The sequence below is a fragment of the Camelus ferus genome, chromosome 22 (genome assembly GCF_009834535.1).
Source record: "Camelus ferus isolate YT-003-E chromosome 22, BCGSAC_Cfer_1.0, whole genome shotgun sequence".
Lineage (NCBI taxonomy): Eukaryota > Metazoa > Chordata > Mammalia > Artiodactyla > Camelidae > Camelus > Camelus ferus.
This window is the reverse complement of record NC_045717.1, coordinates 8,686,241-8,710,496: the sequence shown is the minus strand read 5'-3', so window position 1 is coordinate 8,710,496 and position 24,256 is coordinate 8,686,241. Positions and strand designations below refer to the sequence as shown.

The following is a 24,256-nucleotide window of genomic DNA, read 5'->3' as shown; positions in this document are numbered from 1 at the left end:
GGTGTACTGGCCAAAGACCAGAGACCGCATCGAGGGGAGAGTCATCTGCGGGCTGGAAGCCCCGTGTTCACACCCCAGCATCCCCAACACGCCGGTGCTCAGGGTACTCAGGTAAGCCACCTCACTGCAGCGCTGCAAACGGGAGACCATCGCCTTCCTGGTTTGCTAACCTGTCTGTAAAACAGACAACAGAGGTACTGCACGGAGGTCAGAAAGCACACATTCTGGGCTCTGCTTTCTCTTCCTTCAGCTCCCTGTGACGTGGAGTTGGGACCCATTTAATCTACCTGTGCCTCTGTTTCCTCTGGGCAGAGAGGAGTTAATAATGACACAGCAGAGCTTGGTCTGTGGAAGGCACCATCTATATGTCAGCTTTCATCATCATCATTACCATATCTACTTCTCCATCAGGAAAACAAGGCGATATACGTAATGTTCCACAGGTTCCAGTGAGAATAAACAGGCTGTTCATGAAAATGTCCAAACCATGCAGCATTATATGCATGAGGACCTCTATTTGTTACGGCTCAAATGGCATGCCCCTCTCCCCCCAAAATTCATGTGTTGAAACCTTAACTCCCAATGTATCAGAATGCGACCTCAGTTGGAGACAGGGTCTTAACTGAGGTAACAAGGTAAAATGAATGCGCCTTAACCCAGTATGACTGGAGTCCTTATAAAAAGGAAAGATTCAGACACAGAGACATACACGTGTAGAGGGAAGATAATGTGGAGAGAGTGACCCAGGGAAAAGACAACCATCAAAAACCCGAGGAATCCCTGAGGCCTCCGGAAGCTGGAAGAGAGGCCTGGGCCAGACCCTTCCCTCACAGCCCTCAGAAGGGACCAACCCTGCCGACATCTTGATTTGGGGCTTCTGGTCTCCAGAACTGTGGGACAGTAAGTTTCTGTTCTTTAAGCCACCCCGTCTGTGGTACCGGGGTACAGCAGCCCTAGGAAACTAAGGTACTATTCACTCCCTGTCTTACAGATGAGAAAACTGAGGCCCAAGGGGGTACAGTGATTTGCCCAAGGTCTGTCACATGGGCAGTTAATTCTGAGTCAGGACCAGAACCTAGTATTTCCAGTCCCTAAAATAACACTCACTGTATTAGAAAGGACTATTAGTAGAAAGAAGAAAGTGGCTTCCGATACCAAGACTTCTGCTGCTACCTTCTAGTAAAAATTTGCCAGCCAAAATTCTGCGACACAACAAACACCAAGGCAGTGGCCAGACTTACGGAGCCACACTTATGGGTCAAAATCAACTTCTGAGTGAAGAAGCAAAGAGGGTCCAATCGCTCTTCTCTTGTTCCTCTGAATGTCTGAGATGCATCGGTAGATAAGCACTTGGGCGGCTTATCTCTGGGACTTAGGGATGGGTAAAAGTGCTCCATATTTAGCAGTGAAACCTGATATATCTTGCTGCCCGATGGCATCGAAGCCCAGCTCAAATTGTGCTACCTGTCTGCGCACAGCTGCAGGAGTTCAGCAAGGGCTCTGACCCTGTCTGACTCTCTCCCTCCTTCCTCCCCTCCTTTCCACTAAGCAACAAGATAAATAACTTTTGTCCTGATTGCTCATTTAATGCACAGGCTGGAGAAGAAATTATAATCTCTATGGAAGAGAAGCATGGTGAGTCAGCCTGACTCTGCTGTCATCCTAGAAGCCGGGCATGTTGATTTATTTGTGTCTAACCTTCTGTTCTCCCTGTCACCGGAACTGACTTCTCCCATCGGTCTGGCCCAGCCAGCAGCATGGAGACACAGCATGAGAGAGCTGGGAAAACCTGGATGTACCGATGAAGGGCTTTCTGCTGCAGAAGGGTGGATTCCTGGAGCCCAGTGCTTGGGGGTGTGAGGTCAGGGCAGTGGAACATTTTCACAGGGCTAAAGAGCTGAAAGAGAAGATGCATCAGAGAGCCACGTGCTACTTACAAGACTCGGAGGTTCCTGAGTCCGGCGAAGTCCATCTTGGTGATCCTGGTAATATTATTTCTGTCCAGGTCCCTGCAATGGAGAATAAATTCGGGTCAGATTTTTGCAGGTTACACTTATGGTCTATTCAATCCAGACTGACTTGGACGGGAGGGACGTTGCTTGACAAGGAGAAGGCAATTTCAGTGATTAATGGTATCCTCTAGAGCTGCCAACCAACCTTAAGGACACTGTATGGAATAAGCTAGCCATTATGCACACAGTAGGGCCCTGGTATATTCAGCTGCTTGGCTTCTGTTGCCCCTTCTTCAGATGACAAATTTCTCTTTGAAAGCTCCCCACCCTCAGGTCTCAGATTATACCATACAAGTGGGGCTGACCCCTCTCCCCAGCTCTAAGGATGGGCACCTGATCCAAGTCAGGATTATACGCATTTTCACTCCCTTGAACCACAGTGATTGTTTCAGGAATGCAAACATGACTCAAATTCCCAATAGCTTTCTCTCCACTGGAGTTGCTAAGCTGTTCAGGATTGCCAGAAGCCATCTTGCCACCATGAAGAGAGAATTTCCCAGAGCCAGGAGATGAAAACAGTAGGTGGATCCACCCATGCCTGAAGCCAGCTATCTCTGTATTTTGCGATTATGTGAGCCAATCTATCCCATCTCCCTTATATTTTGTCCTAAATCAGTTTGAGTTGAATTTTCTATCCCCTGAAACCAAAAGAATCTTGACTGACTTTGGTACCCACCGAGGTACTTGTCTATTTTTCAGCTCTAGTTTGCAAACTCTCGGAAGACAAAGGCCATATCTCATTTAACTACACAGCTCATCATAGGAGAACATGTGCCTGGCACAGAGCAATCTTATACAACAGGTAAAGACAGCTACATGGATTACTCCTGCCCCAACTTATAGGCTGAAGCTCCTGAAGATGGCCACATAGATAAGAATTTGCCACGGAAAAACTCAAAGTATTATAGGTGGTATCAGTGTCAGGGAGAACCTTGGGTGGTAGAAAACCAAAGTCAAGAATGAGCCTGTGAACAACTGTATACATATTGTGCTCACTAAAATTATCTAAGAAGACTGGATGCAAAAAAAAAAAAAAGAAAGAAAAAAAAAGACAGTGAATGGTATGTTACAGTTCTTAACAATGGCAGCCCAACAATTAATTTCTACTTATCATGCCTTCCCGATGAGAAACTTTTCAGGGTTTTTGCCCAACTTGAAGTTTCAACAAGGTGTCTGTAAATTGGCTTTGCTTTCCTCCAGAACACTTAGGTTCTAAGAGACCATTTTCCCAATGACGGGTCTCCACCCATATGTTCACTCTTTCTCTGGTTCTCCTAGTCAGGTCCTAAAGTTGCCATCCTACAGTTCTGCCTCAGAAAGACCTGTGAGTTCTCAACTGTCATAAAATGAAAAGGGAAACAATGTTCAGATTCTAGCACTTTGTATAAGGAAAATCAAATTTGAAGAAGAATTACTCTCCTGATTTCAAAAATCATACAGAAATAAACATCAAGTGAGTCCTTCAGTCAACCCACCAAGGAATCACCTCCCCTCTCCATCCAGTTTTCCACTACCTAAAATAGCAAAGTTGGTTCTTAACCAGCCTGTGATGGAGGGGGGCAGTGTTTAGACTTCTCACATTATGCTGAGTGCTGGTAAAGGAAGAGCAAGAACTACACAGGGAAATAAAGAAAGTTTGTTCATGCAAGGATTGAACATCAGTGCATAGACAGGATTCTGTGTGTGCTCATAATCATCCCGAGTTCCTTCTCACCTCCCATCTCAATTGAGGTGGATGTTTGGGGGCCCTGATAACTGCGAATACGATGATGCAGCTAAGGGCTTAATTACTAGGACACAGCGTGGTATCTTGGCAGCTTGTGCTACTGGCTGTGGCACCAACATTTCCAATTAATATTTATTTACGAAGGGGCACAAAGTGTGCTGCTGAAATGCTGTGGACTTGGGGGCAGGGGGTCGGGTGGGGACTGTGGGGTTGCCCCAGCCACAGAGCCCGTGTTTGGGAGGCTGAGCTTCAGACGGAGGAAGCAGCCCTGAGTTTGAATCCCTGCTCTGCTACCTACTGAGTGACTTAAGGGCCATTCATTTTATCTCCGAGGCTCAGTTTCTCCATTGACAAAATGAGGGTGACAATCTTGACCCCAAGAGTTTTTATCAGGGTTAAATGAGATGATGTGTACACAGTGCTTATCAGGCACTTGCTGAATACTCAATCATGGCAGCTGCCGTTACTATCATTAGCTGAACTGCATCCTCCCATCCCTCCCACCCTCCCCTGCAAAAACTCCGCTCTGAAATTTCAGTGCACCAAGAGCCTGAGAGATGAGTCCCGGGATTTCCCCAAGAGACTGTTGGTGTGCTATCTTCCTATAGGCAAAAAGTGGAGTGCATCGTGTGGCTGGTAAATAGAGTGACAGCGCCCAGAGCGGTCCCCTCCCACTGCCTCTCCCTTGCAGCATTTCTAATTCCATGGTACCTGGGTGCAGAGAGAGCTGTGTTATCTGCCTGCCACCCACCCCCACCCCTACCCTATACACACTGCCAGGGAGGTCAGGGAGCACATGGGCTTTGAGGCGACACAGGTCAGGGTTCAAATCTCTGTCCCATCCCCAACTCCTAGCTGAGTTAGAGGAACTTGATTTCTCTAAGCCTCCATGCTTTGCATAACCCTCTCCCACTTGCAGACCTAGGAACGGTGAGGAGCACAGAGCCTGGATTGCCAACTTGCTTGGCTGAAAATGGGAACTAATGAAATTGCCACTGAGAAGAGGCTGCACCTCCTCATGTGGCCCTCCCTCCCCCAGCCCCACCATCCCAGTCCGGGCTCCTCTGGACCTTTAGCTGGACTTCTCGACCTTCAGCTTCGTCCTTGTGGGAAATCAGTCTATTTCAGCCCAGTACAAGTTCTGAACCATGTGCAGGCATGAATGATCCCAACTAGGGTGATCCTAGATGGGGAGGCCATTACCACGTCTAGATGTGGGGTGGGGAAGTGGGCCGATTTTAAAACACGTCTACAGATGATTTCTTTGATGCACCTGCCCTCAAGAGATGGAGTCTATGCCCCTTTCCCTTGAACCTGAACAGACCTTTGTGACTGCTTGCACAAACAGGGTAAGACAGCAGTGATGCTGCAGAACTTCTGAGGCTGGATAAGAGGAGGCAGTAAGTGACTGCCTGGCTCTTTCTCAGAGCCCGGCACTTCCATCCGAGAAAATCAGAAGGTGTGAAGCCTCCCCTGGATCATGTGAAGGCACCAGAGAGACGGAGAGACGCTTGAGGAGCCCCAGCTGGTCCAGCCCTGGCTGTCTGAGTCTTTCCAGCCCAGAGGTCAGGTGCATAAGTGCAGACACCTTTGAGATTGCAGCCCCAGCTACCACCTGACCATGACTTATGAGAAGCTCTGAGCCAGATCACCCAGCTGAGTCACTCTTGAATTCCTGCCCACAGAAATCATGCAAGACAATACTAAAGTAAGTGTGTGTCTTAAGCCATTAAGTTCTGGAGTGATTCGTTTTGCAACAATAGAACGATAGAAGAGAAATATGTAATGTCTGAATGTTAATTTACCATTAACACTGGAACTGCATTCACATGATTCCCAACAGCATATCCTTTTGGAGGCTTGCCTGCCACTCTGGAGACCCTGAGTCCTGTCATTATGGTCAAGGATGGCTCACAGGGGCCAAAGGCCCCCATGTCATTCTAGGGACGAGGGGAGAACGGACCCTTCTCTCAGGCTCCGAGAAGTGAAGACTGTAATTAGGGCTGCCCTCTAAGTGGGGCTTAGGGTGCCATGGGCATCACCATGGTGTTACATTAGGAATCACACACTGTGGTTACCACGCACTGAACACTGGGGGCAGAGACAGGCAAGCTGCCCACCGGACCGTTCTTCTCTGTCTGGTGCACATAGATCGGCTACATTTCCCAGCTTCCCTTGCAACCACGTGACTGAGTTTTCATCACTGCGACATGACCAGAAGCAATACATGGCACCTTCAGGTCTGATCCATAAAACTTCCTGCCCAATCCTCCATAGTCTTTCTTTTCCCTCGTCTTGGGCTGGATTCCGTAGATCCAGTGGAGGACCCCAAGGATGGCAGACACAAAGAGCCTGAGTCCATGAATGACTGTGTGGAACAGAGACCTTCCCTCTCCTGTGGCCCATTTGCTCACATTAGACTCAGGACACATTCCAGAAACACCTCTTAAGCCACTGAAATTTGGGGACTATTTGTTAGAGCAGTCTATATTGATAAATGCAGTATCTTTGAGTCAGGAGCTTTCCATCCCTTTTTTGTGTGTGTTTTCCCCCTTTCTTTGCAACAGTTCTGAAAGGTAGGTATTACAATATTTCTTCAACAGACAAAGATACTGAAGATCCGCCTTCATAACAGCTGGTATTTGCTGGGCCCAAACTATGCACCAGGCACTGTGCCAAGAACTTCTATTCTCTCTAATCCGGACAGCAATCGTATGTGGCAGGTACTACTACTGCCCCATTTTTCACACGAGGACGCTGAAGCTCAGTTTCCCTCATTCCCACCCTAGCTTAGAAGGTTTCATCAGGAAAGCAGCCTGCCATGAAGGTCACGCAAGCAGTAAGCGGCAAGGCTGGGATTTGAACCTGGGCTCTCTGAATGCAGAGGCCGTGTTTTTAACCATCACATCATGCTGCCCATCTACAATTAGAGCTAAGCATTTTCTACTGCATCGAGGGAACCAATGACTGCAGGAAAAATAAATGAATAAATAGGATGGAACAGAACAGAATAGAATTTCCCTTCATACGTCTTAAAAGAAAGCGAAGGGCTACTCCTAGTGGCTCTGCTGCCCGCCCACTCCAGCCAAGCTGGCACATTTTTATCCTGTCTCCCAGGGAGGACTGAGCCGGTGGGAGCGCTGAGCCCTTCCACAGACTCCAGGGGAAAGCGCCTTCTTGCTGTGTTTGCCTATGTCTGTTTTCTGCCACGCTGCTCATCTTCTACCATGTTGCCTCCTCGCAAACAGGCGTCACCATGGTAAACTCCGGCATTATTTTTCCCCATCCCAGTCAGTGAATCATAAACCAATGCTGTGACTGGGAGCTCTGTGGTGTTTTCACATCTGCTTGACACCTTGGGTGGGGTGGGGAGGAAGTGCAATTCAGAACAACATTGGAAAAAATGAAACAAAAATGCTCTAGGGCTGGCCGCTGTCCCTATCTTGGCACGTGTACATTCATCCTTCTTTTGACTCATTCTGTGGCATTCTTGCAAAATTTTCTTTTTGCCGTGGCACATCCAGGAAGGGGGATGGGCAAAAAACCACCCCCAGGGAAGCAGCATGGCGTGGCAGGGAGAAAAGGGCTTCAACTGCAAACCCATAAGATGTGGATTTGAGTCCCCACTTCCTCACTTCGTAGCTATGAGACTTTGGGAAAGTCACTTAACTCTACTGAGTCCCGGCTGTTGGTATTGTTGAGACTTTCGTAAAGTACGACCAAAAATACCAGCTGTCCAGGATGGCCATGAGGCTCAAGAGATAAAGTTTGCGAAGAATTACTTTGTAAACAGCATTTGGAGCGGTGTGTTTTCGCCCACAGCCAACAGCCGGTAGGGAGAGGCTGCAGAGCTGCAGATTAGGACTGGCTTCACAAAAGATGTTTATCTGTGATAGTGAAAGGTGCAGAGCTAGAGGCCGCACCTATCAGTTCAGGTCAGACTTAACGACCACCTGCCCCCGCGTATACAGACTGCTGCCTTCCGGATTTCAGGAAAGACGAGGTCTCGACATTTGGCGAATTTGTAAGGGCTGCCTTACAACACAGTAGTTCCCTATTACAGGCATATACAGTGGAGATTAGTAGCTGGCTTTCGTTGGGCGTGATGCCTAGGGTCTGATGGGTAGGAGACTGGACACATGATCTATAAAGTCTTCACAATTTTGAGGTTCAAAATTCTCATATTTGGGGGACCAGAACAAAGCAGGCTTAAAAATGACGGTTTGGTCCTTTTCGTCAGGTACCTTGAGCTTGCAGTCTAGTTGAGGAGATGGACGAAGACTTACTGAGATACTTAGGGAACAATGTAAGAATATGCAAAATTAAATGTTAAGAGATGTGGTCTAGATTCCGTGGAGAGTGGGCGATCAGAGATTTGAGCGAGCGGTAAGAGCAGGAACTCGAGGAGAAGACCCCTGGAGCAGATGGGAAGGAAGTGCGTGTGGAGGTGTGGTGACAGCAGGGGCCACGGCAGGGATCACAGAGAAGTGAAGGGTCTGAGGACGGGGCCAGTGAGCTCCTGAACAAGCCTTCAGATGGTGTGATGCCCTCATATCAAGATCCTATAGCCTGATTTGGGCAATCCTGCTCAGGAAAGGGGTAGGGAGGGGCCAGAAAGGCTTCTTGTCTATTCTGACTCCTTGTTTACAACCAGCAGAGAAGAGATTCCAATCAAACCAGAGGAAGCTGGTGAGGGGGCTTTGGCCGTCAGTTTCAGTTATTCACCTTTTCCCACACGCTGGGAGGCTCACCTGAATGGACCCTTCTGCTGCTCTTCGACTTGTACGGGAGATGGGAGGAAGGAGCAGAGAGAGGGAGGGCACCGTGCTCCTGGTTCCTGCCCTGAGAGGTCACCCAGGTCAGCAGTGTCACCACCAAAGGTCACAGCTCCTCTTCACGACTGACCACTTCCCGCCCGCAAACTCTGCCTCCTCGTCTCTTTTCTAGTTCAGGGATGGTAATAGTTCTAATGCTTCTGGTCCTGGTTCCCTGAGCCACACCCACACCTCTGAAATAGTCCCTTTGTAAACTGACCCTCCTGGAATAATCATTACTTGAGTTTTTATCATTCATTCATTCAACAAACATATCTTGTCCATTACCATTTAGGTTCTGTTCTATATGCTGGGAAACGGGGGTAAACAAGACGGGCATGGTCTCTTGTCCTTAAGCAACTCAGAGATTAGCGGAAAGAAAGAAATAAAGGGTCAAATATCACAGACTGTGTAAGCATTCTACACTAGGGGTTGGCAAACTTTCTCTTTAAAGGGCCAGATAATAGATAATTTAGATTTGGCCAGCCATATTTTCTGTTGCAACAATTCAACTTTGGTTCGGAGCATGAAAGCTGCCATAGACAATACACAAACTGAAGGGAGTGGCTGTGCTCCAATAAAACTTTACAAAACAGGATGAAGGCTGGATTTGGCTTGAGGCTGTGGTGTACAGACTCTTGCTCTATACTGCACCAGAGTTATGTATAAATGAAAGCTTATGGGAACATCTGAAAAAAAAGGAGTACTGAGTAATCGGGGTTTAGAGGTCACGAGAGGCTTCCACGAAAAAGTAACATTTTCATTGAGACCTCAAGAATGACTTGGACACAGCCAGGTTGGTTGGCATGGAATACGTGAGAGGGAAAAGAAGGATTCTGGTAAAAGAAACGGCATGTAGAAAAAGCCAGAGGCATCGCCTTAGGATAAATGCAAGCAGTTTGGCTGTCCTGGCTGTTGTAGGGGAAAGCAGGTCACTCCGCTCCTTCCTTCGTGACTTCCTTCCTCTCTGTCTCTTTCCCTTGAATCCTTCCTTTCTTCCTGCGACACGCCTGTATTAAACACCTACTCTGAACCTGGCACTGTGCTTGTGGCTCGGGATAGGGTGTTGAACAACCGCACAAAAGCGAAACTTCCCTTTAGGGGAAGTTTTATGGTCTTGGAGAGAGAGACGGACAATTTCTAGGGCGGCCTCCACAATCCCTGCCTCCTGGTGTTAACTAGCACCCTTGGGTGATCCCCTCTCCCTGGGCACAGGCAGGACCTGCTCACTGGCTTCTCATCCATATAAGACCGCGAAGGCCTGTCAAGGCGGCCCCTTCTGTGATGACATATGACCGTACTCCCTGTCTTGCTGGGGGCTCTTCCCTGGCTACCGGTGAGGAGGCAAGCAGCCTGTGAGGGAGGCCAGTCAGGCAAAGGACTAAGGGCAGCCTCCACTGATGGCCAGCGAGGACCTGGGGACCACCAGCAGGAGCCCGGAGCCCTCAGTCTAACAGGCTGCACGGGGCTGAGTTCTGCCGACAGGCTCGAGAGTTTGGAAGTGGATCTGTCCCCAGTAGAGCCTTCAGATGAGATGACAGCCCCAACCAACAGCTGTATTGCAGCTCTGGGAGACCCTGAGGCAGAGGCCCCCAGCTAACTGGGAGGTGATAAATAGGAGTTGCTTTAAGCTGCCAAGTTTGTGATAAGACTGTTGGGGGGTAACAGAAAACTAGCAGAGCGGGACACAGGCAACCACAGACAAACAGCAGAACTACAGGCTGCAAGGGAACAGCCAAGAAATCATTCCAGGGCGAGGTGAAGAGAATAAAGGTGGGGGTGGGAGGAAGCTGGGGTACCAGCTAAGGGTGCCCAGGAGGGGCCTCTCTTAGAGATATTTGGTCCAAGACTCAAATGAAAAGGAGCCAGAAAGGACAGGCTGAAGGGAGAAATTTATAACTGGAGGAACAGAGACACAAAGACTTTCTGAACAGAGAAAGCACTTGGAAGGCCTAAGCTCCAGAAAGGAGGTCCAGGTGACTGGAGCAGAACGGCACCAAATGGGATGCCTGAGGCTGGTGGCACCCAGACTGCGGAGCACCCACGGGGCAGCCTCCAAGGCCACTGAAGGCAACCAGAACCACTGGAAGGGGTCAAGCAGGGACGTGACTGATCTCATGGCCCTCGGTCTCCTTCCCTGACATCAAACCTGCCCCCTACAACCAGATTCATCTCCTCTCAAGTGCCATTTTCCCTCACAGAGCAACAGCACTGCAGCCAGGTGGTTCTCATCGCTGCTTCAGCCTGCCTCACTTAATTCTCACTTCTTCCGGTCTGCAGACATTTACTGCGCACCCATCAGATCAGCAACCAGGCTAGGCACTCCGTGGACACCTGCTACGTTCCTGCAATTTGCTGGCCTCGAAGGCCCTCAACCTCCTCTCCCCATCCAAATCCTAGCGCTCTGTTATGGGTTGTGTTCCCCCCAAAGACATGCTGAAGTCCTCAGTCCCAGTACTTGTGAATGTGGTTTTAGCTGGATAAAGGGTCCTTGCAGGTGTCATCAGGTGAAAAGAGGCTATTAGGGTGGGCCCTAATCCAGGATGACTTGAGTCCTTATAAGATGAGGAGACGGAGACACACAGAGAGGACACCATGAGACGGCGGAGCTGAGACTGGAGTGAGGGAGTTACAAGCCGAGGACCACCAAGGATTACGGGCCACCACCAGGAGCTGGGAAGAGGCCAGGAAGGACATCTCCCCTATAGATTTCAGAGCGAGCACAGCCTTACCGATTCCTCGATTTCAGACCTTAGCCCGCAGACCATGACAGAGTATACTGAAGCCACCCAGTTTGCCGTATTTTGTTACGGCAGCTCCAGGAAACTGACACGCCCTCTTCCCAGGGTTCGGGACGCCTCCCACCCCTGCTCTCCGCGGCGCTCCCAGCCTCTCCATCCTACGCTCATCTCTCCCTGCTCTGAACTTCTGAACTTCTGCATCACTTAGCCTCTGCACAACTCATTCTGGCCTTTCATCACGTCTCCTGCCACCTCGTGTGCTGCTGCTGGTTTCCTGTGTGTTTGCCTCCGTCTCCCAAAGGAGCTTGCAGCTCCGTGGGAGCCAAGACCACAGACTCGACTCCCCTCGCTTCCTCCCAGACACCTTGTGCGAAGTGAGGCCCCTTGGAGACGCCTGGAGAAACATACACTCGTTTTCTTTGGATCTTGTGTGAAGTTTTGTTTGTTTCGTTTTTTTTTAAGCACGTCACATTTGCTCATTAGTATTGTCAACGTTTCCCACAGTAAATAGGTATTACTAATACACCCACCCTCCCTGCCTCAAAAAAAAAAGTGTTAAAAAAGTTGGTTCAGTTGAAATGAGTCTCCCTACTGCTAAAGTGACCAGCAGAGCTAAAGTCTTGAGTGGAAATCCGGCCAAAAGAAAGCATTCCCTGACGAGCCCAAGGGCACTTCTCAGGAACTGCTCAGACTGTCCTACCCTAACGGGTGTCCTTTGCTTCCTCTCCGGGTCCAGAGGACCTAGTGCCATCCATCCAGCCTCCCTGATGGAAGAGAGAAAACGGCGTGTCAAAGAACCGTCAAATTGTCATCCCACCGGGTCACAGACAGCCGTGTTTCCTTGCGGATCACCCTCACAGAGCTGCCACCTCCTGCTTTACCTCTCCCGACTCACACAACAGGAGGCGTGATTCAATTATTCTCCGACTTTTGCACTTCATTCTCATCAGTTACATAACCACATGCAAGTTTAAAAACACGTACACGCATTTGGGAGAGAAATGGCTGCATCTGATTTTAAAAACTGGCTTCACACTACCTCAGTTGTTCGGGAGCTAACCCTCCCTGGGCTAAGTTTCTGGCTTGGCAACACTCTCGCATATATAATTTTACACCTGCAAACGTTTGCAGCCAGCGCCGTGCAGATAGCTACCTGCAGGGAGGAGAATGGGCCAGAAAGAGAAGCAACCTGGGTGTGCGGATGCAGCGGTGGATGCATGGATGCTGCGGTGGATGTGAGGGCCCTGCAGGGAGGAGGGGGGAGCACGGGGGCTCCGCTCTCCCTCTCCTCGCACCAGGAGGGCTTCCTGCGGCCCCTGCCTTGCTCTGTTCAGCTTCATCCTTCGGCAGGAAAGGGGCACACCTGGGCACATCTTCCTCTTTGCTGGAGGTAGTAGAGTAGAAATTGCAAACTGGGAGCCCGTGGGCCCCGTCTGGCCTGCAGACATGTTTAGTCTGGTCCTCAGTATGACTTTAACATTTGTAAATTAATTGCCAATTGGAGAGCATTTCACATACGAATCTGGAATTCTGGTTTGTCTCCCGGAAGTCAGATGATGTGATAGCCCTGGGCCTTCGTGGCCAGTGTAAACTGCAGTTAAGACGCTTGGACAACGCATATGCTCTGATATTTGTCAGTCGCATTCATCTGCTTATGTCACCTGTGTGGTCCTTACCTGCATTCCAATTTGAGATCCCTGCTCCAGAGCATAATGCTTAAAAGCAGGTCCTGGAGTCAGACAGCCTGGGCTCAGATCTTAGCAAATAGCAGTGTGATTTCAGGCAAGTTACTTAACGCATCCCTAAGCTTCTGTTGCCTCATCTGTAAATTGGGTATAATAACAGAACCTCCCTCCTAGGATGTTATGAGGATTAAACGAGATGATAAAGTGATTCTAGCATCAGGCTGGTCACACAGCAAATACTCAACAAGTAACTATCACCATGAATTTGCTGATTATTAATCATTTAAAATGCGAGCACAAGTAAGATGTAGAAAGGGTGGATGGGACCTTGGTGCTTAACTAACCTTGAAGGGGCACCGGTTCTCATCCATAGCTCTTCCCCCAGGTCTCCCTAGTCCACCCAGGCATGTTTTCTTTCCATGAAGCATCCACAGAGATCTCTCCCCACACCCCAGGACACCTCAAACCTCACTCTCAGGAAAAAAAAAAAAAAAATCCTTCCCAAATTAGTCCTGTGACACTTTAAGGCAACTTCTTCCCTTCTGAGCAATAACCTCCAGGTGATGACTGTCAACTGAAAGGGGTCCGTCTCCCTTTATGCCCCAGTGTATCATGCCCAGACACCTCAGACTCTTCCCAGAAGGTCTGTTCTCAAAACCCCTCCCACACTGCAACAGAGAGCACAGGGGAAAAACGGCTCTGCAAATCCCTGGGAGAAACACACGTCTCAGAAGAGACCGGAGTCAGCCTCGGGAAACGTGGCAAGAAATGTCAGGCACATGGTATGGCCGGGACAGTGCTACGTGTTAACCAAACAATTTCATTCTCCTAAGTAAACAGCAAGATTCAATTTCCCCGCACCCCTTGTGTCTGGGTGGGACCATGTGACTGATCTGCTTAAAGGAACGTGGATGGAAGTGACACATGCCATTTCCAGGCAAGGCCATAAAATATCCCACACAATATGACATTCACTTCCCTTCTCATGTTTTTCTTGACATGTGTGGGCCGCATGTCAAAAACGGTGGTATCCCAAGTCGGAAGGAGCCTGGGTTCCTGAGTGACTGTGTAGAGCACAGGCCACCCACTGCTACCCAGATATGAAGAAGCAATACAGTTTTATTGCGTTTTGCCATGGATATATCTGGATTCATTTGTTCCTGCAAACAGCCTTGTCTATACTGACCAATACACATGGTGATATGGCAAAGTGGGAAAGAACGGGCTAGAAGTCAAGTCTCCACGGTCTTTCTCCACATTCGGTTTCTAACTCAGAGCGTGACCTTGGAAAAGCTACCTCCCCCAACTTTAAAAGGAGAAAAATAAACTGGTTGATCCCTCAGGGTCAGAATCTCAGTGACCCTGAATTGTCCCCCACGATAATGTTCACACATGCTTTGAACTTCATTAACACACCTTACCTTAAAATATGCTTTTATTATTTTTTTTCTTTAAGGACGTTGCCTAAGTTCTAGTCAACAGAGGTACAAAAGCTGCAGCCAGCCCCTACGAGGGTCTAAATAAATGACTGCAGAATGAGTAATTATTATGCAAGAGCCAGCATGTGTTGCGTGTTTAGTGTGTGCCAAGCACACCCTAAGCATTCACATTCAGGACCTCTTGTCATCTTCACAATCAGCCCACAGGGTCAATGCTGTTATCAGTCCCACTTTATGGATGAACAGAGGCACAGGGAGACTGAGACCCCATCTGCGGCCACAAGCTGCTAAGTACCAAATGAGCATTTATGTCCAGGCAGTCACGTGTCAGGGCCTGAGAACGTTAACAATCGACTAACAAGAAATAAATCTGGAGTCCTGAAGGATGGAAGACAAAATGAAGTGATCTAATCAGAGAATTTTCATAACATACCCCACATTTTAGCTAAACCAATAAACTCCAGCTTCTTGGGGGTCAGGGCTGTATCTTATTTATGTTTGAGTCCCCAGGGTTCAGCACAATGTCTGGTAGATAAAAGGCACAAATAAACATCTGTTGAATGACTGAATGATCTGAACTTGAGCTCTTTATCGACAGTTTTAACTGAGTTACATCTGCCCTTTGTTGACAACGGCTTGAGAGCCAAAGTGGATGCCTGTGTTTCATTTATAGCGGGAAACCTGGGCACCACGTAGACTATCATCCAAACTTGAATGCTTTTGTGAGTCAAAGGGACTGCCATTAATAATTATATTAAGAAAACAAGAAGAAGTTGAGAGCATCCTGAGCAAACAACACAATGTCATACTCGCTAGGGCCACAAAATACCCACGACGGAGGTGAATGACAAGGAAGTGCTCACGAGGGGGCCCAGGTGGCCTGAAGGAGCCCCTCCTCTTGTCTACTTGTGCCCTCACCACTTCCAAGTCTATGCTGTTGGCCGGACTGCGTCGTGGTTAAGCATCATTCTCTGAACGGTGCACGTCTCCAAGCCCGACCAGCCACAGAATACACACACATTAACTTTTAATACAGGTGCGGTAATCGCTTTAAGAAAGCAGGAAGGAGATGCCCAAGGAATGCAATGATTGCCCCACGAATATAAACATGGATTGCATCGGAACGGACTACATACTTTGTATAAACACTAATAAAGTGAGTTCAGGCTGAGCTGTGACTTTAAAGGAAATTCTTCCCCATAAACATGTCCTGCCATGCCCTAATAACTCTTTAATTTGATGCACATTTGGGAAGGATGATGCAAAGTAATCACAGAATAATGTTAAGGTCTGTTGTGAAGAGGAGTGGAGGGGTGGGGGGGCTGTGATGCAACTTGGAGCTGACACCATCCACCAGGGAGCTGGCTCCACTGCTCATTTCACACATGGAGAGAATCTGCTGAGTGACACGCAGGAAATCAGAGACAGGTCTTTGCAGGTTAAGCACAAAATTCTAGGTGCCATCTGATGGCGTCATATAAGACTCCTGGCTGGTGGATTTCTGGCCTGCCCTCTCTTGCCGGAGGCAGCAAAAGTGGCTCCCACTCGTAGGTCGACTTTCCATTTCTGAGACTGAGGCTCTTCAAATTTCAACTAGGCAATCCGCTCCTGAAGAGCAGAGAACACTTGCTACGTATCTGGGCACTACTGACACGGCCCCAGACCCCTGTGAGAAGGCAGAATGACACAGTTATTGGTGACAACCAAACCAGGAGCTGTGGCATCAGGGCTCCCAATCTGGCTCCATAATGACTCACTGCAGAGTTCGGGGAAAGCCCCTTTGCTCATCTGCAAATGGGTTAATAGCACTTGCTGACCCTCGGAGGGCTTTTGAGTTGATTAAATGAGGTACTGGAAGAGAAAGGGCTTTATAAATTAAAAAAGAGGTGTACAAAGGCAGGAAACTATTACTGCTGGGAAATACTAATAGTAATTATGAATAATAATACAACTACTTAATTATTAAATAATTATGTAATTATTTAAGTAATTAATAATTATCTGATTGCTATTATTTAAAAAATGATTTTGCCATGTATTGAATTTTCATGTATCATGCACTATCCCCTTTGAGCCCTCACCGCAGTCCTATGAGGTGTCTACTACCATTATCTCCATTTAAGTAACTTGCCCCAGTTAACATCTTCTGAGTATTACCCACAGGGTGACAGTTCTGGAGGAGAGAGCTGGATTGCTGGGCTCCGTGCTCTTGTTCCTCTATCTCCTGGGGAACTGAAGGAGCTGAATCTGTCTACTTTATGATGAGCAACTAGAAGGCAAGAGCTGTGTAGGATTTCCATTTACGTCCCCAGGACCCAGGAAAAACGGGGGAGTTAAGGCTTTCAGATGAAATGACTGCAGTGTCTCCCTCTCCCAGCCATTCCTGCTCCTGTATCAACTCTGGGCATCCATGCCCGACAGCATTCAGCCAAACACACAGCTGGCTTCATCCAGATAGGTGGTGCTGGTTCTCCACCTTCACCAAGGCAACAGGCCTCAGCCTTGGGGCTGGCTGCCTGGAAGTGTAGCCCAAAATAGCCCAGTCCAACCAGGCAGGTCCCCCGCACTCACCAGGCTCATCCCAGGCACCACGCCCTTGCTCAGGCAAGCCTCCCGTCTGTAATGCCCTCTCCCGTGGACCAGAATGAACTGCAGCTGTCAGGAAGCTTGGCTGGGGAAAGGAGGACCTACTGTAGGAGAGTGTGGAAGAAGAAGAGACTGCCTTCATTCACACTGAGCCACTGGGACCCGGATGGGCCCACCAACCCCACTCAGGCAGGAGCCACTCTCGCCCATCTGGTGTTGATAAAATGCCAAGGGACAGGAATTAGGCAGGAAGAAGGAAGGGCCCATCTGATTCTCCATCCAGTCCTGTATGTCCAGACCCAAGGAAGGCAAACCTCCCTTTCATCATTCGTGAAACCGTACCTTGCTTATTATGAGAATTTTTAAAACTTCTCTGATTATTCCTTTGAGAATCCAATTTGTATCCTTTGTAAAGAGGAAACAATTCTCTTCTCAGTTTGGAGGAGGGGGACATTCCATTTATCTTTGAGAGGAAGTCTGTTTCCTATTATGAATCACGTTCTGTAGGTCTGTATGTGAAGGATAAATTCTTACACTTTGTGTAGGAAAAAAAAATTCTCTTCACTCTCCTACAAACATCCATGAAGGGAGGCTCCTGCCCTCTTCTCAGCCACAGTGACAATGCCTGCATTCCCATCCCTTGCTCTGAGAAACAGAAACTTCTAACTCATGCTCTGAAAGTCAGCGGTACCCCTGAGTCAGCCAGTGTACCTGGGAGAGCCTACTGCACAGTAATTCATTCAATCAGCATCTGTGGATGGAGACTGACAGTCAGGACCGAGGGAGATCCCGGGGCGGACATCCCTGCCCTCCAGGATAGGGGTCAGAAAACTGTGTCCCACAGGCCCAATGGAGCCCTCAACCTGTTTTTATATGGCCCATGAGCTAAGAATAGCTTTTATATTTTTTAATAGTTGAAAAAAATCAAAAGATGAATCGTATTTCTTGACACATAAAAATTATATGAAATTCAAATTTCAGTACCCATAAATATAGTTTTCCTGGAACACAGCCAGGCTCGTCTGCGTAGAGACCGTCTGTGGCTGCTTTCACACGACTCGAGCAGTTGAGTTGTTGCGACTGGACAGTACGGGCCTCAGAGCCTAAATATTTACTATGTGATCCTTCACAGAAGATGTTTGTTGACCTCTAACCTAGGAACTTATCTATCCAATAGGGTTGAAAATAAGATAATGGCAGTGTTACGATGGAATGTTTGTGCCCCTCAAAAAATTCACATGTTGGTATTTGGAAGTAGGGCATTTGGGAGGTAATTAGGTTTAGATGAGGTCACACGGATGGAGCCCCCTGATGGGATTACTGTCCTTAGAAGAGGAAGAGATGCCAGAGCACTTTCTTTACTATGTGAGGACGCAGAGAGAAGGTGGCCGTCTGCGAGCCAGGAAGAGAGCCCTCACCAGAACTCCACCACACTGGCACCTTGACCTTGGACATCTAGTCTGCACAACCGTGAGAAATAAACCTCTGCTGTGTAAGCTACCCGGCCTGTGGCATTTTGTTACAGGAGCCCAAGTGAGGACAGGCGGCAATCACAATAATAAGAAGACTAAAAACCACACATGCAACGTGCAAGGTAAGGCATCAAGGTCAAGTGTGGGCACTAGGGTTACACGGAAGCTTACTCCGCACTTGGTACACTGACTTAGCGACACGACCCTGGAGAAGTTATTTAAACTGTGCCTCCACTTCCTCATCTGTAAAATGGAGATACAGTGTCCTCCTCCTTGGATTGGGTTGAGAATTAAGCAAGTTTATTCTTGTCAAGAGGACAGAAGAATGTCTAGCCCATAAGTGCTCAATATCTCTTTCCTCTTCTTATTACAAGTGTCATGGCTTACACAACTCCAGGGGGCGTTGCTCAAGAGTATATACAGTGAGAATGGCACCTCGGGGGCATGTAATGTGCATGGTAACCCAAGAGCGTAGCAGCATGGCTGCCCGGTTACAGCTAATATTACAACAACACCTGTAGAGATTTTTGAGGAAGGAGGCGGGGCAGATACTCCATTCCAGATGGCGTAGGCCTAGGTCCCACGTATTTTTATTGCCACGTCATTCACTCTTCCATTATGAAAGAGATCCAAGAAGACAATGTTAAATTTGCTGCTGGGCCTCCATCTCAGACTCCTACCGTCTCTGTCTGTCTTTCTCCCAGACCACAGTCCCTGCTCAGTCATCCTGGGGTGGGTCTCCCAACACCCATTCCTGAGATTACACCTTGCTCCTGATCCCTCAAACTCTCAGGCTGTGGGCTATTTTAAGCCCAAATTAAAGACTCCTCTCTGTTGTACGGCTGCAATTCCAGTCTGTGGTTTGTTCACTCTGACGTGGCTTGGGGCCATGGTGTTGGTACGTGGGGCACCACAAGGGGGTAAATCGTTTCAGGAAGCAAGCAAGGGACTTTGCAGGGACTGTCTCACTGCAACATACTCTCTGTGGAAAACACAAGGGCATGGATGGACAAATCAAAAGAAAACAACAGTGGGAGAGTCTCATATAACTGGAGAAGGATGCTAAAAATAGTACCATATCAGAAGCAAGAAAGCTTTGGAAGTAAAGCTTTAGCCATAGAGCCTACAGCATCACAGGGTAGAGCTCAGGAAGCTGAGACCGCAGGCAAAGCCTTCGGGGCTTCGCACTGGGGGATCTGAGTCCTAGTGCAGTGTTGGACAAATAAGCACAGTGCTGGGAAAGGTAGGCAGGCGAGGACAGAGGGAGACCAGCAGGAAACTGGGTGGGAGCAGGGCAGAGGCCCACCAAGCTCTCCAGGCCAACAGTCTCTCTGAGCTGGAGGAAGCGCCGACAAGAACACACTCAGGGTCCCACTCTGCCCCTTCTCTCTGTGCCTCACTTCTCCCGTTCCTGAAGGGACGGACGAGCTTCAAGTCATCAAGTTCACCAGGTGAGCTTTTACACTGGGCAGCTCTCCTACCTAGTGTAAAAGTTCTGTTAGGACAGAAATCAGGTCTGAGGACTCAGTCCCCGCCCCAGCGCCCAGCATAGAGCTGTACTCAGAGCTACTTCTCACACCGCAGTGGGTGATTTGAAAGTAGTAATGTGACTGCGTCTCCCACCCACAGCTTCTGAGGCCACACTGAGGTGAGGGAAGGGAAGGGAAGGGAAGGGAATGAGAATTACTCACCCAACCATCTCTCTGGGAGACTTGATCCTGCTAATATACTGAAGAACACCCCAACTGTGCAGGGACAAAATGATGGAGCTGGCTGTAGGTGAGCCAAACCTTGGCTCCAATAAAATTGAGAACAGCTGGCATTTCTGAATCCCCCTGGTCCCTGGGGGCCCCGGGCTGCGTGCACGCCGGTAAGCACCAGCCCTTTCCCCTTTTCCTTCTTGTCATGCCTAATTACACCAGGATTGTGCTGAGTCAAGCAACCTGCTGGGGTGGGGGCTCAGGCATGACCTTTTGCATTGCTCTCAGCCAGCACGTGGGGCTCAAGTAGCCGTGTGCATTTCCACCGAGAAACCCAAGAATAAACTCTGCGCCAAAGTGCACGATGCCAAATGCAATGCCCCACACCTCAGCCCCTGGGAGGACGGCCCTTTCTGAACCAAGGGGAACAAAAGGACCTTGCAACGGCCACACCACCTGCATTCAGCTCACCACCTCCTGCCTTCAGCCTTGAAACAGGCCCCTCGGCCATGGGACATGGCAACCAGCAGTCGGCCAACAGTGGCCATAGGAGAGGGAGGCAGGCATGCTCCATGTTCTCAAGTACCCTCTGGCTTGGCTGAGCTTTTACCCAAGGTTTGATTTCCAATACCTGACGCCTCATCCAGAGTCAGAGATGCTCACTCTGCACCACTCAAATAGGAGTGGCCGGCCTCGTGCTTCTCTACACGTGTGCACCCATGTGCACGTACACGGCACAGCCCATGGTAAATGCCCCTGAGATGCAGCCAAATGCTCTAGGTCAGGGTTTCCAATGCTGGCTGCACATTAGAATCAGCTGGAGAGATTTACAAGTCTTGCTGCCCAGGTCACGCTCCAGAGCACTGAAATCAGAATCTCTGTGGGTAGGTATCAGGCATCCACATCATTTTAAAGTACCCCAGGTGATTCCAATATGCAGCTAGGACTGAGAATCATTGCTGTAGGTGAACTGAAAACCCTGGGAAATTCCGTCCACCAACCTATGCATTGAGGCTGAGCTCCCAAGCTGCAACTGGGCTTAAAACAGCAAGTAGATGTTCTTAGAAATAGCGAACAGTACATATACATAAATTTTAAAATGGTTAAAATAAAATAAAATGCTTCACTGAGAAAAAAAGAATAAAGGAAAAAGATAGCAGGTAGAGCCACAGGCTATTGGCCACAAAGCCACAGAGACTAGTGATATTCATTCAACAAACACTATTGAGCACCAACTATATACCAGGCCCTCTTCTCGGTATCTAGAAATTGTCTCAAGAGTTATACTCCCAGAGTTCAACTGGCTTGCAACTTGGGTCTTAGTGAGGTTGGTCTCTGGATCATCAACCAACCAGCTGACATTTACCTAACACCCAGTGTATGCAAGGTTCCACAAAAGGTACTGAAAAGTATAAAGTGGAACTCCTGATCCCCAGGAGTTTAAATCCTAAATGGCAAAGCCTAAGAATGTGCACACTTAGAAATAAAAGCACAACATGGTGGACAAAGCAAAAATGAATGTGCAATTGAACAATTCAAAATAACAAATACATATCCAGGAGCTACTCTGTACTGTGTAATGCTCGAGTTACAACAAAGATGTAAAGAACTTGGACTAGAGCAGTGGTTCCCAAAGCGGGGTCCCCTCGCCAGCACCAGTGGTATCACTTGGGTACTTGTTAGAAATGCACATTCTTGGGCCTCATCCCAACCCACTGAATCAGAAACTCTGGGGGTGGGGCTCACCAATCTGGGTTTTAACAAGCCCTCTGGTGATTCTGATGCCTGCCCAAGCTTGGGAACCACTAGTCTAGAAGACTAACTGATGCTACCACAGATGGAAAAGGGAGGACATCTTCCTGGGTCAAGGGTTGAGAAAGGCTTTGAAGGATTTGAATCCTGGCTCTAACATAGTTTGGGGGGTCTTAGGCAATTTAACCTCCTAATGGCCTTTGCTTCATCAATTGTCAAGTAGTAACAAGCAGTGAGTGGTAATAAGGTCTGCCATGCACAGTTGTCTGAAGAGTACGTTGGACAATGTGTGAAAGTCACCAGGACAGCGCCTAGGGGCTAGTAAGTACTCCATAAATGACCTCAGTATACGGAAATAATGATCACTAATAGTCATCACACAAAGGAGCTATTCAGCAAATGAATGTTGACAAAATGAATAAAAGAATGAACCAATTAAAGCATGGTTGATGGGGACTGAATTTGGCAAGCCGGGAAAAGCAACAAAGAATGGGGACTTCATTCAATGGGCACGTGGGGAGATGTTCAAGACAGGAGAAGGACTCCTTCAGACTGAGTGGTCAGAACACAAGGCAGATCTTGCGACTGGAATCTCCCTGGCTCAGCCTCCAAAGTAGCCCCAAGGAAGGCTCTGGTGCTCGCAGCAGCCAGTGTGTTGGGTATGCAGCTGGGCTCTGGAGCCAGATGTCAGGGTTCAAGTACTTACTGGTTGGGTGATCTTGGGTGAGTCACTAACCTCAACAAGCCTCAATTTTCTCTTCTAAAAAACGGCTATGATAATAGTACCAACATCACAGAGCTGTGGTGAGAGCTGAACACAGTAACGTGTGTAACGCAGCTTGGTGCTTTAAGTATAGTGAGTAATCTCTAACCGTTAGCTCTTTGTGCCACAGGCGTGCAGCTGGGTGCTATCATGACCTCTTCTAAATTATGCTGGTCAAGCAGACCAGCATCTGTACCGTCTAGCGCCGGATCCAAATAACACAAAACATTATATTTCCTCATAATGGCAGTAGCTGCCAAGCAGTGGGCAGCTGCCTACCTGCAGGTTGTGTGCCAGTCCTTCTCATGGACAGGTGTTGTACCCAAGAACCCTGGGTCATAGGTATCACTGTGCCCATTTTGCAGATAAGGAAATTGAAGCTCGGTGACTTATCAAAATTAATCAGCTATCAAGTGCCAAAGTCTGGATTGAAATCAAGCCCCTATTCCAAACTCCATGGTCCTTGTACTACCATGGAGTCACCCCCAGGTCCCCAAGAAGCTGCCTAAAGACCTTTTCAAATGGGATTCACCCCGTGGCAGTGTCAGAGGGCTAGGTTCTTTCATGGTGTCACTGTGTCACACAACACATCAGAAAGGCTCAGAACTCTGAGTCTGGAAGAGGGACATCATAGGTGGGCTGGGGAAAGGACAGTGGACCCTGCAAGAGATGAGGTTTTTGGATTCTAAGACTGCTCCCCCACTGCTAATAATGCTTAAGTGTGGGTATTGCACATCTGTGTGTGTATCAGTCAGGGAGAAGGCGTGTTAGAGGGGAAGGGAGGCAAAGGCTTTCCTTCCCAATCCAAAAATGGTTCTCAGCCTAAACAGAGGGAGAACAACTGAATGCAACACAAAATTCACATTCCCTTCTAAAAGAAGCATCTCGGTCCATGAAACAACACTGCAAGACGAATCCCTTTCAGCTCCTCCCAGGTCTACTTCCTTAAATGCCAAATTGTGGTTGTCTTCTTCCCAGATACCAGCTGTGACGCTGCTAATGGCCAAGGAGATGCTTAGGCCCACAGAGGCTCTTTCTGAGGATTTGAACTGTGTCATGAATGAGCGGAGGCAAGTGTGCTTGGCCTCCTGTCTTCCCTTGAGAGCTTGTAACAAAGATTCCTAGAGTTCAATACCAACTTCATCCTCTTAACCCTTTGGTCCATTTGGTCCACAGAGCTGCCTGGATGCTCTCATCCAGAACAAGGAGGACACAGCCTGGTTGGGATTTTGAGTTTTTATAACAATTACTAACAATTCACTCTCCCTCAAAGCTTCTATTTACCTGCAATGGGCCGTGTTACCTCCAGCTGACCCCAACTGCCAAAAATACGACTGCATTTTCATATGTATCATCTTTGTGTTCCACAGTTGCCATGGTAGTAAAATTTACACTCAACAGCCTCACTGCCATTTCCGACTACAAATGGAATTAGTCTGTTCCCAGTTTGGTTCAGCAAAAAAAGAAACATGCATCCACTATATGCCAGGCCCTGTGCTAGGCATAAAGCCTGGGCACTGAGGTGAGTAAGAAAGGGATTTCTGTAAGACTTTGCTCCTTGACAAA

General features: G+C 48.4%; 1 protein-coding gene across 1 annotated transcript in view; it reads right to left on the bottom strand.

The window, feature by feature from the left end:
- The window catches only part of SLIT3 (slit guidance ligand 3), a 583,256-nt gene that overhangs the window by 537,793 nt on the left and 21,207 nt on the right, over nucleotides 1–24,256 (bottom strand). The window contains exon 2 of the mRNA XM_032465125.1: nucleotides 1,938–2,009. Within this exon, the coding sequence (XP_032321016.1) occupies nucleotides 1,938–2,009 (72 nt within the window). The remainder of the gene's footprint in view (nucleotides 1–1,937; nucleotides 2,010–24,256) is intronic.